The 13097-nt window shown below is 55.3% G+C and overlaps 1 protein-coding gene across 5 annotated transcripts in view; it reads right to left on the reverse strand.

Annotated features, from left to right (window-relative positions):
- MYLK (myosin light chain kinase) overlaps positions 1–13097 on the reverse strand; it is a 291028-nt gene that overhangs the window by 80362 nt on the left and 197569 nt on the right. For 4 of the 5 annotated variants that reach the window (XM_066347834.1, XM_066347833.1, XM_066347832.1 and 1 more), the window contains 3 exons: positions 11350–11421; positions 9790–10919; positions 1792–1908 (listed from right to left, as the gene is read on the reverse strand). In XM_066347834.1, the coding sequence (XP_066203931.1) occupies positions 1792–1908; positions 9790–10919; positions 11350–11421 (1319 nt within the window). Of the gene's footprint in view, positions 1–1359; positions 1485–1791; positions 1909–9789; positions 10920–11349; positions 11422–13097 lie in introns of those variants that run through there. The other variant, XM_066347837.1, reaches the window with a different exon arrangement.

Below are 13097 nucleotides of genomic sequence, written 5' to 3' on the forward strand. Positions count from 1 at the left end.
CAATCACATTAGCAGGCTGAGCCTCCTTATAGGTTGGATGGAACCAGCATGGGGCCAACACGAGTAGTAAGCTGTTAAAAATAAGATTCTGAACAGTGTCATCCCAATAAATCAATTTAAAAAAAAATAAAAAAATAAACCTTCTGGGGTCAAGTTTCCAGAAACCCTATTTTTTTTTAACTGCTGCACCTGTAAAGAAGCAGGATCTACCTGAGCGGGTGATGCCCCAGGTCCCACACAGGAGTAAGTAACCAGCAGCAGCGGCCACTTCTCAGAGCCTCAAAACGTGTTTCCAGCTCCCCTCTGAAGTGACCAGACACCTGAACCTATTAAATCTGTTCCCTTAGACTCAGAGCCCCTGTGGCCAATCCACTCGCAGAACGCTAGGTAGATGCACGATATTTGACAATTTCAGCTTTACGGTTGGTGTTGACAGTTTGTGTTGCTACTGCATGTATTTTTTGAAAATATTTTTCTTTTTAAGATTCTCTTTCATTCATTATATATCATAGATCTCAGCTTTTGTGACCAGGAAATCAGATGGTAAAATCCAGAACAGAGACAGAGATCTATACCTTACGGTACGACAACAAAATAATTAGAATTTTAAACCCAAATAATCACTTTCAGCAGTAAGAACAACAAAACTAGTCTTTTTTACTGTTTTTAAACATTGTCACTGGAGGTTACTAACTAGTCTTTCAAGGACAAGAAATTGTTTTCTCCAAACGACCCTTTTTTAAAACAGTTCTAAGCAAATAACAAATGAAAAGAAAGGGTGGTGGGCTGCGTCCCAGTGGGATTCTGGCCCTGGCTTGGCTCTAAATGGGGCGGGGACCACAGGCAGGATGCTCTCCCTCTCTAAGTGTCTGTGTGTGTGTGTGTGTGTGTGTGTGTGTGACATCCCCCCCCCCCCAGACCACAGGCAGGATGCTCTCCCTCTCTAAGTGTGTGTGTGTGTGTGTGTGTGTGTGTGTGTGTGTGTCATGCCCCCCCTCTCTAAGTGTGTGTGTGTGTGTGTGTGTGTGTGTGTGTGTGTGTGTCACGCCCCCCCCCCCCCCGGCTTTCTAGTCTGTAAAGGAGGGCAGGAGCCTGAGCCCTCACAAGGTCTGCTCCACTTGCCAGTCTCTGATTCTGAACTGCGCACAGAGGGGAGAAGGAGGAGTCACACACGCACTGCCGGCATTTCTCAGGCAGATCCCCACTCCTCACAGCCGGTGCTCACACGGAAGCTCCTCTCAGACCTGGCAGGCCTCTCTGTCCCATCTCTTCCCCTTCCTCCCTCTGCTGGGCTACTTTACCTTTTCCTTCTTACAGAGGCAGCTCTGTCCCCTCTACGGAAAGACAGTCCCAACTTACCGGCTCCAGAAGTCTCCCCCCATGGACCCCACTCTGCTCCCTCCTCACGGCCTGCCCTGCCAGCACTGCCACTTGTTTGTTGTGGCTTGTAAAATACTATGCGGTCATTTTCCTGTGGGTGTGTCTTGCCGCCTCTTGCCCTGTGCCGGCCTCTGGTCAGCACGGTTCTGTGGGGCGGGGCCCAGGCTGGGGGAGGCGACAGGTGAGCTGCTCTGCCTCCCAGCCAGGAGTGGGGTTGAGGCCACGCAGGACCATCAAGGAGGACTCCCGCTTTCCTTCCTGTCATGTTTTTGCAAAAGATGGCTTGACACCCACAGAGGAATCCTTTGGATAGGGGTGGCAGCCTTGCGCGCGGCTCTGTCCCCACGTGGTGGGAAGGGACCGCGTCCGAGAAGTGGGACCGTGTGACGGCAGGGGGTGGGCCCAACCTACCGTCCACAGTGACTTGGCAGGAACACTCGGCCTGGCCGGCGCTGTTCTTGGCGACACATCTGTACAAGCCCCTGTCCTCCGGCAGTGCCTTCTCGATGGAGACGGAGCAGAGAGAGCCTGGAGAGGAAGAGGAAGGACTGCTGAGTGGACCAGGCATGGGTGCAATTCCGGTCCTGGAACCTGGAGCGCAGTCGGCAAGGGTTACTCGCATGGGCAGCCCCTGAGAGCCCAGCAGTCAGAGCCCTGTGGGAACCAACCCCTCTCCCCACTAAAGCCAGGACACTTTCCGCTGATAAACCAGGTCCAAAATAACTGATCCCGAAACATACTCCCTCTTGCACCCCCACCTCCTTCCGGAGAGTTCTCTTCTGAGGACATAAAAAAATACAGAGGAGAGAAAGGAATGGTCTCTGCCATCTAATACAGCAAAGGGGCAGACAGACCCGGGCCACACACACGGGCATCATCAGGAGAAGTAAGCGTAGTCAGGCACAGCTTACAGATCTGTCAGAAACAGGGGCAGGCAAGGGAGCGCTGCCCAGCCTGTAGCAGTGATTCTGGGACCGCACCTTAGAAAGGGGAGTTTTGAACAAAGAGGTCGGTGGGAGGGGGTGGGGTCCCTGTCCAGCAGGGGCACTGGCCTATGGGGAGATCTGCTGGGAGAGGAAGGTGACTTTAGCCTGGGATTTGGGAGCTGGTTTTTCAGGAATGGTATCTAAGTTGAGAATCGTGGCCAATAAAGGGCACTGGGCTGGGGGAGAGGCACTTTGGAGCTGCCTCCTTTCAGTGTCGGTCTTTTGGTCACCTCAGAGAGGGCTGGAGATGGCCTTCTCTCCCCAAGGACACGCCTCTTCTGGCCTGGCTGGGGGAAGGAGGACTCAGGCTGGGCATGAGGATCTGGGGTCTGGTCCGTACCCATCCTGAGTCTCTCCATGCCAGATCCTTCTGTGGGGGTCCCCTTGGGGAGTTTCCCTTCAGGTGTGGGAGAGGCCAGCTGAGGACTGGGCCTGCTGGGCCAGGTAGGTGGGCAGCAATCAGTACCCTGTTTCCTACCTTGAGACACACAACAAGCCAACAGCATGACATCCTGCCCAGAGCTGCCTGAGCTGTCAGGGTAACAGCTGTCACACAAGGAGGGGAGAGAGCCAGAGCTGTGAGCACCCTGCTGCCTGGAGCCCTGGCTTTGGCCACCTCCCTCCTACCACTGCCTGGCACAAGCCATTGGTCCTGGGTGGGCAGAGCTGTGTGTATCCCACCCAGGTGTATGTGCGGATGGCACAGCCAGAAGGGAGGCTGACAGGCATGACTCCCAAAGGGCCTTTGATCTTGAATGAACTATAGAAATGATCGCTGAAAGTACTGGGACCTTTCATCTTAAAAAGTACCCTCATCTCGATTAGTCAAACGCACAGACTTGAGCAACAAATACAAGGAAGGATACTTAGAGAGAAGAAGGATGATGTCAATTCTGCCCAGAGAACCTCACTAAGGTTGCAAGAAAAAGCAGAGCCCTGATATATAGTTCCCTGAACTTCTCGGCACCTGGGTGTGCTTAAACAGGGAGACCTCGGCTCTCGCTCTCTCTCTTCCTCTCTCTCTCTCTCTCTCTCACTCTCTCTCTCTCTCTCTCTCTCTCTCTCACTCTCTCTCTCTCGCTCTCTCTCTTCCTCTCTCTGGAGCACCCTGCACCTTTCCCGCTCCTCCTCAAGGCTGCACCTTGACTCTCCCTCTGCTAAGCTCCAAGGGCCCTCCTTTTCCCTTTGTAACATGTTTCCTGAGCCCATGCAGCCCAGCTGGCTCACTTTTTCTACCTCTGTGACTTTCTAAACAAACTTTTGCTTGTATTAAAAACAAAACAAGGGAAACTCAGTCCTACTGACCACCTGGGGCCTGGAAGCTCTTCTGCTTCTCCTCTCGGCCACGGCCAGGAACTGTAAGGCACAGGAATGGAGGAGTGAGGTTAACTATCTTCCAGAGAAATTTCCCTTTATTTAGGAGGGCAGGAGAAGGCTGAGATGATCTCTGGCCCCAGATCTTGAGGCTTAGAGGAAACCAGCTCCATCATGCAGTCTCCCCTCAGTCTGAGGCGAAGGCTCTGGGAGCAGACGCCCCACTCCCAGGGTACATGCCACTGCAGTCTGGGCTGCCTTTTGGCCCAGGCCTCCAGCTGCCTCAGCCTTAAACCAAAATGGCACAAACTACAAAGACAGTAGTGAGACCACCAGGAGAAGTGGGGCATTCAGACCACAGCCCTCTCACTCCTACCAGGGAAAGCATCAGAGCAGGCAGCTTTTCCAGGCTGCTCAAAGCCTGGACCCCTGGCCGCAGGCGTGGGCTGGGGGAGGGCCCCCAGGCAGGCCTGGGGCCTCAGCTAGCTCAGATGGAGGAATCTGGCATTTCCTGTGGGACAGCTTATTCCTGACCTCCAGCAGAAAGAGACGTTTCCCAGCAATTTTTTTGAGAAGCCTTAGCCTGGTGGGGAATTTTGAGAGGGAGGTGCGGGGGATGGGCGCAGTTACCACAGAAGCAGGAATGGAATGAATGGCCCGGCTGGAACTGTCCCGGGGAGAGCATATCCTGGCCACGGAGACCGCAGATCCCCCGCCTGCGCCCTTACGAGGCAGGCGTGGGGTATGGAGAAGACAGTGTGTACGGTGGGAGGCGGCAGTCCGAAGCCTGCACTCCGCTCCCAGGCTGCCCGCGTCAGCAGGGCCTGGTTCCCCTGGCAGGTCTGGACAGGGCACTCAGCTCCAGGTCACCCCCTCAGGCCTGGTGCCTTCCCTGTCACTCCTAAGCACTCCCAGCCGTAGATGAGCCTCTTCTGAACTCATCTTCATCAAAACATGGCTCTCGAGGCCATTGCTAAAACCTCTGCATGGCCCCCACACAAGCCTCGGAGGGCAGTGACCATATCTATTATGACTGTTTTTCCCTGAGCATGGAATGCAGTCACAGTATAAAAAAAATAACTGGCATTCTGAGAATGATGAAGGTGCATTTCTGTAGCAAGTGACCTGGTAAGATTTATGCAAAAGAAAGTCACAAACATTTAGTCAAATATAACTGCCTTGAAAAAGATAACACATGGGCACACCGCATTTATTGCCCTTCGCTTTACCAGGATTCAAAGATGGTGCATTTTGTACAAACCGAAGGCAAGACCCTCCACCAGCAAAAAGATTCAACTGGTTTTATTGCAACACACTTGCTTTAGTGCAGTGGTTTGGAAACAGTAACTTGGAGGTATGCCTGCAGTTTCTTAAAGGAAAAATCCCTTCCTACCTCGGAGTTCTTCGTGCGAATCCACAATGCCTACAAGGACAGGGCTAGAGCAGTGCCTCACACATAGTAGGTTCTACATAAATCCTTGTGTTCGTCCTACAAATAGGATGAACTTATACAGGTTCTGAAAAAGCTTTTGCAAGAACCACATTGAAGGCAATTAAAAATGAATCATCGATTGACAACAGCAAGAAAAATGAATCCTGGTTATTAGATCGGGAGCAATGTATGCCAGGAAAGAAGTCTGGCCTGGGCACAGGGAACAAGGCACGAAGATGAAAGCCCCCGTGGGCAGCACAGAGCCCCCTGGCCCACTGGCCTCGGACCCTGGGCTGAGCCCGGGGAGTGCTGCTGCAGGCCGGGAGGGCAGGCCAGCGTTGTGCGCGAACACCAGGCTCCCTGCAGCTCTGGGGGATGCAAGAAGAGCGGGGACACCTCCACATGTCCCTGAGAATTAACGACACTCCAACTGGCTGGGCTGCCGTCACACCTTCTCTGCTCTCCTAGGCACTAAATGGGGTGGTTCTGGGGGCCTGTGGCTCCAAGCCCTATCCAAGTGACAGGGTCAGAGAAGCCTCCTGAAACCGATCAGCAGAGCACCCACTCGCAGTGTGCCCCGACATACGTGTTGATGTGGGGGGGGAGAACACGAGTCTCTCATGGCCAAAGGCCAGTGATGCCAGTCTCGGAAGGCATCCTGGAGGAAGTGAATCTCGATCTTAGAAGAGAAGACAGCACGGGTTCACCGCAGTGGAGCAAGAAGAGTTCCAAGCAGGAAGGTGGGTGGAGAGGACACTGTGGGGTGTGGAGGGAGACCTTCTCCTACAGACCACCTCAGACCAGAGCTTCCCTGTTTTCACTGCTGTGACCCCGGGCACCCAGACCCTGACACCCAGTGGTCTTCCACTCCTTCCTCTTCCTTATCCCTCTACCTCCATCCTTCCAAGCCAGGCAGCGAGCTTTGTTCCTTCTGCCCTTGCTTCCTGAACTGGGTGTCTCCTGCCTGTGCCCAGGCCCACCTGGCTAGCTCAGGCCTCGCCCCCTTTCTCCCAAACCTCTCCAGCAGGCTCCTTACTGGTCTTTGGGCACGAAGTCGATCAAGCCCCCTAAACTCCAGCGTTGGGTACCTTGCTTCCGATTCAAAGCTCTTTTATGGCTCCCTTTTGCCAGTGGAACAGAGCGGCCCCGCATGATGCAGGGTGGAATGAGGCCATGGCTCCCTCTGCAGCCCGCGCTCGCTGCAGCTGTGCCCCTGCTGGGAAGCCCATATGCCCCCTCCTCCGGGCTGGAGCCCTGGCCTGCCTTCCAGGCTCTGATCGAGGCCCAGCTCTCTCACCAGCAGCAGCCCCGGCACTCAGCTCCCTCGCCTCCTCCCCCCAGAAGCTCATCATAGGCACTTGACTGGGATGGTTTAATCACTGTTCAGTGTGTGTCCTCTCTTTCTATTGACAGCAGACCCGCTCACACCTCTCGAGAGCCCTGCTCCCTGCAGTGGGGCCTGCTGAAATGGTCACTGATAATGCTTTCAGGTGGGCTTTCTCCAGGGTCCCCGTGTAACCCAGAATCATGAAGACTTGGAAAGGAAAGCTCTGAAGGGGGAACGGTGAACAAGAGAGTGGGGCTGATATTTTGAGATGAGCCACTCTCTCTACCGTGGCAAGACGGACAGGCCTTTTTCAGGGTCTGCTTCCTGCAGTGAAAATACCAGATATTTGGCAAGCTTCAAGGGCACCACCGGTCTTTGAGCTTCCTGACCACTGTTGACAGTGCTGAGGAGTAGCCATTAGCACTTCTCCTTGACAGACAGTGCTCTTGCTGAGCTGATCGATCATGCAAGGTTCCTCAGCTGCACCAGCCTGCTGACATGCCAGCAATAACTTAGAGGTAATATCATAGTGGTCTAGGCATCGAAACTGCCTGCTTTCAAATCCCAGCTGTTACTAGCCAGCTGTATATCCCTGAGCAGGTACTTAACTTCTCTGATAGATGGGAGTACAGTAACTGTGAAGATTAATGAGCAAAAAGCGTAAGACATCTAGGATAGTGTCGGGCACATAATGTTCAGTATATGCCAGCTATTCTGTTTTTCAAAGGAGAATTACAAATATTTAGAATATTTTTTTTCTTCTTTTCCAAGTGAGAGGAGGAGAGATAGAGAGACAGATTCCCGCATGTGCCCCAACCAAGATCCACCCGGCAACTCCCGTCTGGGGCCAATGTTCTGCCCATTTGGGGCCATGCTTGCAACTGAGCTATTTTTAGCACTTGAGGCAGAGGCTCCATGGAGCCATCTTCAGCACCTGGGGCCGATGCACTCAAACCAATCAAGCCAGAGCTGCAGGAGAGGGAGAGAGAGAGAGAGAGAGAGAGAGAGAGAGGAGGGGAGGGATAGAAAAGCAAATGGCTGTTTCTCCTGTGTGCCTTGACCGGAAATCTAACCCTGGACAGCCACACGCCAGGCCGATGCTCTACCACTGAGCCAACTGGCCAGGGCCTAGAATATTTTTAAAGTTGGATTGGGCTGTCCCCACAATCCCCTCCTCCCTTCTCCAGTCTCTATTATTTCTTCATACTGTCCTTCTTTTGATCATTTTTTCCTCTGCTTTAGACTGAAACTGCCCCTTTGAGATGGGGTCTGGGGGTGGTGATGCTGGTGTAGCCAGGTCTCTGGCCCCTTTAACACTCAGTAACGAGCAGACAGAACAGACCCAGGCACTCCTGGCCAGCACAGCCAATGTCTCATGGCTCAGGTGTGGTTTTGAGACCAGGGCTGCTTGTCTTATCTAGTTGAGTGGGTTGTTTGTAAGTGGCTGCTGGTGGCTCTGCGGGTTCCACGCAGGTCTCGGGGCAGCTGCCCAGCTCTGGGCACCGTCTTCAGCTGTCTGGGCACCAGTCTCCCTGAAGCTGGCACGGACATCACACAGTACGAGCCTGTGTGGCCACACAAGTCCCGAGGAGAGCAGCTGCCTGCCCTCCCTCCATCCTGCCTGGAGATGTCCCACAGGGCAATCTGGGAAATGCTCCCGATCAAACTTCTGGGTTAGTTTTACCAAAGACTTTCCAACTGAGAAGGGCCCACGGGGGTGACAGGGAAGGCTGTGGCTTCCTCTGCCCTGAACATGTCACTCCATCATGGTAATCCTCATGTCCACCTGCGTGTGGCAGCTGAGGCAGCAGAGGCAGGGGACGGCTGAGATGACTTCTGGAGGACCCGACCAGTATGGTACTAACCTGTCAACACAGTAGCAGAAACTAAAACATTTTTCTCTCTCCTGGCCAATTTCCTCTTTACTACTCAGCATTTAGATTCAAAATGCTCAGCTGTTTCAGATTTGCTGTCTGAGATGCAGAGTGAAGAGAGATGTTTTATCAGGAGCTGAGGGGGCTACTGCTACCCTCAAGTGCTTCAAGGAAGGAGGCAGAACAGGGGGTCAGAAAGGGTTGGAGACGGTGTAGTCGGAGGGCAGGAAGGAGAGCCACACACTGGGAGTGTTTCTGGTATCTCAGCCGACCTAGACTTGACAGGACCTGTCCCCTTGGGCCTCTGCTGTGCTGCTCTGCACCCCTCGAGGTAACATGCCACTTCCCGGGGGCTTGGTACCCTGCTCTGCACAGAGCCACCAGCGTCAGCCTCGAGCTCAGGCCTGACTCTGTTCCAGCGAGGCCACCAGAGCGGGGGTGGGCCAGTCTGCTGGCCTGGGAGCTCTCTCCCAGGCTCGGGATTTACAAAAGCATCCCACCAAGCTGAGGGTCCAGGGAAAATACCCCTCTCACCCCCATCACTTCTCCAGGTATAAACAGGCCCTTCTGAGAACTGCAGGCCCCAAAAGGCCCCGGACGGCAGGACTCAGAGGCCCCCCTCTTCTCCCCACCACCCAAGAATGTGAATAGCAGCAAACAAAAGTCTCATCCAAATTAGGAAGTGAGCAGCTCTGTCCACCGGTGCGTGTGTGCCACGGGACGTCTGGGCCTCTGGCTTCCCCCACAGGTCTTCAAACCCACAATGCTATCAGAACTTCAGTTGACCCCAAATCACAGTCCTGTGCCATCTCGTCACTGCACACCCTTTCCCAAACCCCCATAATGCTGCTGCAAAAACTGTTAGCTTCTGCTCGCTAACAGCCCCTGTGCCTCCATTTCCAAGCCCGTGCAGCGCCGTCTCCACGCAAGGGCTGTGGGGCGTCAGGCAGGCCCCGTCTACTCTGAGTGGCCACTGCTGGGGGCTGACGGGGCTCTGCTGGACAGACGGCGAGATCTGGGCATGGGCCACAGACCTGGACTCCCCTCCACACCCCAGGAACGGAGTGTGTCCACAGACCTGGACTCCCCTCCACACCCCAGGAACGGAGTGTGTCCACAGACCTGGACTCCCCTCCACACCCCAGGAACGGAGTGTGTCCACAGCCCCTGCGTGGGACACCTGTCCTGTGAGTGCTCTGAGTGGCCACTGCTGGGGGGCTGACGGGGCTCTGCTGGACAGACGGCGAGATCTGGGCATGGGCCACAGACCTGGACTCCCCTCCACACCCCAGGAACGGAGTGTGTCCACAGACCTGGACTCCCCTCCACACACCCCAGGAACGGAGTGTGTCCACAGGCCCTGCGTGGGACACCTGTCCTGTGAGTGCTCTGAGTGGTGACCAGTGAGCCCAGGCTACACGAGCGGGCAGGGACCCCCATGCAAAGGCCCTTCCCCCCCAGCCCTGCCCCGGTTACCTTCCTGGGACAGGATGATGAACCTGGTAGTCTTGAGTGTCTTTCCATTCAGTGTCCAGGTGATGGCGGCTGGGGGGTCAGAGGACACCTGGCACTGGAGCAGCAGCTTCTCACCCTCTGCCACGTGGACATCTCGCAGTTTCTCCTGGAAGGTTGGGGCTGTGCCCCGGCTCTCTGGCCTGTTTTCATTATCTGTGGCTCCTGAGTGCCCCCTCTTGCAGTTCACATCATTCTTAACCTCCTTCTTGACTTCTTCTTTCCCAGCTGGTTTTGGAGTCTCAGCTGACTTGGCATTGTCTATGGGTTTTGGGGTCTCAGCAGGCTTGGCATTGCCTATAGGTTTGGGGGTCTCAGCAGGCTTGGCATTGCCTATGGGTTTGGGGGTCTCAGCAGGCTTGGCATTGCCTATGGGTTTTGGGGTCTCAGTAAGCTTGGCGTTGCCTATGGGTTTGGGGGTCTCAGCAGGCTTGGCGTTGCCCATGGGTTTTGGGGTCTCAGCAAGCTTGGCGTTGCCTATGGGTTTCGGGGTCTCTGCAGGCTGGGCACTGCCCACAGCCTTGGGACTTTCTGCCACCTTAGCATTCAAGGACTCAGCATTGTTGCTACCATTCTCTGCTGGTAATTTTTTCTTGCTGCCCAGCACCGAGCGAAAATCCGGGGTGGCAGGCTTTGCAGGTGGCACCTTCTCAGGCAGTGGGGTCTTGGGAGTCCCCTTTTTGGCCAGCACAGAGCGGAAGTCCACCTGCTGGGGACTGTGCACCTTCCTCTCCTCCTCGGACACCGTCTTCGGCTTCACCTGCCGCTGCAGGTTGGCGCGGAAATCCATCTGCTCGGCTGGGATCTCCTTCAGGTCTTCCTCCGACACGGTCTTGGTACTCACCTTCTTCCCCAGGAGGTCGCGGAAGTCCAGCTGCTCTACCTCCTGCTGGCGGATGGCCTCCTCTGTGTGCTGCCGGGTCTCCACCCGCCTCTTCAGCACCCCCCGCACGCCTTCGCCGTCCTCCTCCTCCGGCCAGCCCTGCCCTCTCGCCGGCCAGCTGGGCCTCAGGGTCCCATAGCAGTCACCATCACCACCATCAGCACCGACTCCTCGGCCGCCGAGGCCCTCGAAGCTGCCAGGCTCCCTCCCCCTGCAGCCAGTGAGGGGAGAAAGGAAAGGAGCGAGAGGAAAAGGGGCCGGGTGGAAAAGAAACAACGTCAGGGGAGAGCAAGTCCCCGAGGGAGGGCGGGAGGGAGGGGGGAACGGTGGGGGCCAGCCGGGCTGTGTTTATAGAAGGGAACATTGGGGAGAGGAGCTTGCTTGCTGAGTTAGTTTGTTACATTGGTAATGACTTCAGTAGCCTTATAAGGGTGTGTGCAAAAAAAAAAAAGAAAGAAAGAAATTCACCCCCACCCCCTTCTCCCTCCCTCTCTCCTCTTCCAATGCTCCCTCTTGGCTTGGGCAGCCCCAGCTGGAGGACACAAACAATCTGGGGCTGCTGGGCTGGGCCCCCGGGCCGGGAGGAAGGTGTGTGGGTGGTGGCACCGGGCCTGGCCAGCCAGCTCCCGGGGGGCACTCACCGCAGTGGCGCTCGGGTAGGGCTGCCCTGTAGCATCAGTGACACCTGGCAACTGCATTCACCAACCGGGTTCCTAAAGAATGCAAGGGACCAGTACAGATCAAGAGGCTGCCCGGGCTGAAGGCCTGCCTAGCCCGAGGGCTGTGGTGAGGGAAGGGTGAGCAAGAGCTTGGCCGCAGGCTGGCTGCTGGCTCCAGGAAAGATGTGACCCCCACACGGCCACCCCAGACCTAGATTTAGGGCAGGGCTTGCCCCTTCCCTCCCCTTTATTTTCTCTGCTCCTGTTTAAAAAGGAAAAACAAACAAACAAACAAGCCAGAATTTTCTGGACAACAGCTAAGACAGGCATCCAAAGTAGGAATACTTCTCTGCAAGTATATTGCAAAACTAACTCAATCACTGGAAGAAGAGTAAAGACTAGACCTGATTGGGGCTGTGATGGGGCTGGTGGGTGGCCTTGGTCAGCCTGCCCAGTAACCTTGAGTTTGATTCTGCTCCCTTAATACGAGCGGGCACTCCCCTCTCCTCAGTGTCTCCCCTCACCTCCACTCACTACTTCACCTTCACCTGCTCATGAAATGAAAATAGCTTCCAATCGTACCCATTGGCTACTACCGTGAGACCAGAACGTTTTGTACTGAAACCCAGCAGGTGTATCCTTAGTAGGTGGCCCTTTCTCTCCTTCCTTCAGATGGGGAGGGCTCTGTATACTTCATCCCACTGTTAAAACAGTTCAAGCTCTGCTGGTGCCTGTAACCAGCTGAGGCCTGAAGCCCTTCTGCTCAGCGAGGGTGGGGGGGCACTATTCCCTGCTTGGGTGCTGCAGACTCACAGCAATGGCTCAGCCCTCGGCCCCACAAGGCTGCCATCTGCTGGCATTTCTGAGCTTTGACCGGCCAAGAGGCTCTGCTCCGACCAGGGAAGGGTGGGAGCACTGGGGCCCCAAACATCCCGGTGAGGCACAGGGCGCCAATATTTTGCAGGGGAGGCAAGAGGCTCGGCAGGGTGTGCGAGGAGGCAGTGCTGGCACGCCGGGTTCCCGCTCATTCCCCGGCACGCAGCCATCTTACTAGTGCTGCAGGGGCCGACGCACGCCCTGCCTCCTACCACAGACGCGCCAAGCTCTGCGACAGGTCCCTACAGAATCCATCTCGCTTAATCTCATGAGAGCTCTGTGAGGTTAGGGCAGCACTGTTTTTATAGGTAGGAAAAATGAGGCTTATAAAGGTAAAGTAATTTGCTAAACCCACAGAGCTAACTAGTGGGGGGAAAGGTTGGGGCCATTGGTCTATCAGGCATCCCCAAACTATGGCCCGCGGGCCGCAACAGGCCCCCTGAGGCCATTTATCTGGCCCTCCGCCGCACTTCTGGAAGGGGCACCTCTTTCATTGGTGCTCAGTGAGAGGAGCACTGTATGTGGCAGCCCTCCAATGGTCTGAGGGACAGTGAACTGGCCCCATGTGTAAAAAGTTTGGGGACCCCTGGATCTGAATCTAAGAGTAAGACCTTCCCACCTTGTCTGACAGTGCTCACCAGTACAAATCTATGCTGGGATACGTGCGCATGTCTATGTGTGTATCTACAGATGAACCACACATATGGGTTCACACGTATGTGGGGTTGACCCTGGTGGGCACCTGTACCTGCAGGTCCGTGTTTAGGGTCATGTAACCATGCAGCACTCGCCCCACACGACAGACACAGGAGCACTGTCCACCAGGCTCTGCAGACGTATGTGGGCACCTGCCT

This window comes from Saccopteryx leptura, chromosome 8 (assembly GCF_036850995.1).
Source record: "Saccopteryx leptura isolate mSacLep1 chromosome 8, mSacLep1_pri_phased_curated, whole genome shotgun sequence".
NCBI lineage: Eukaryota > Metazoa > Chordata > Mammalia > Chiroptera > Emballonuridae > Saccopteryx > Saccopteryx leptura.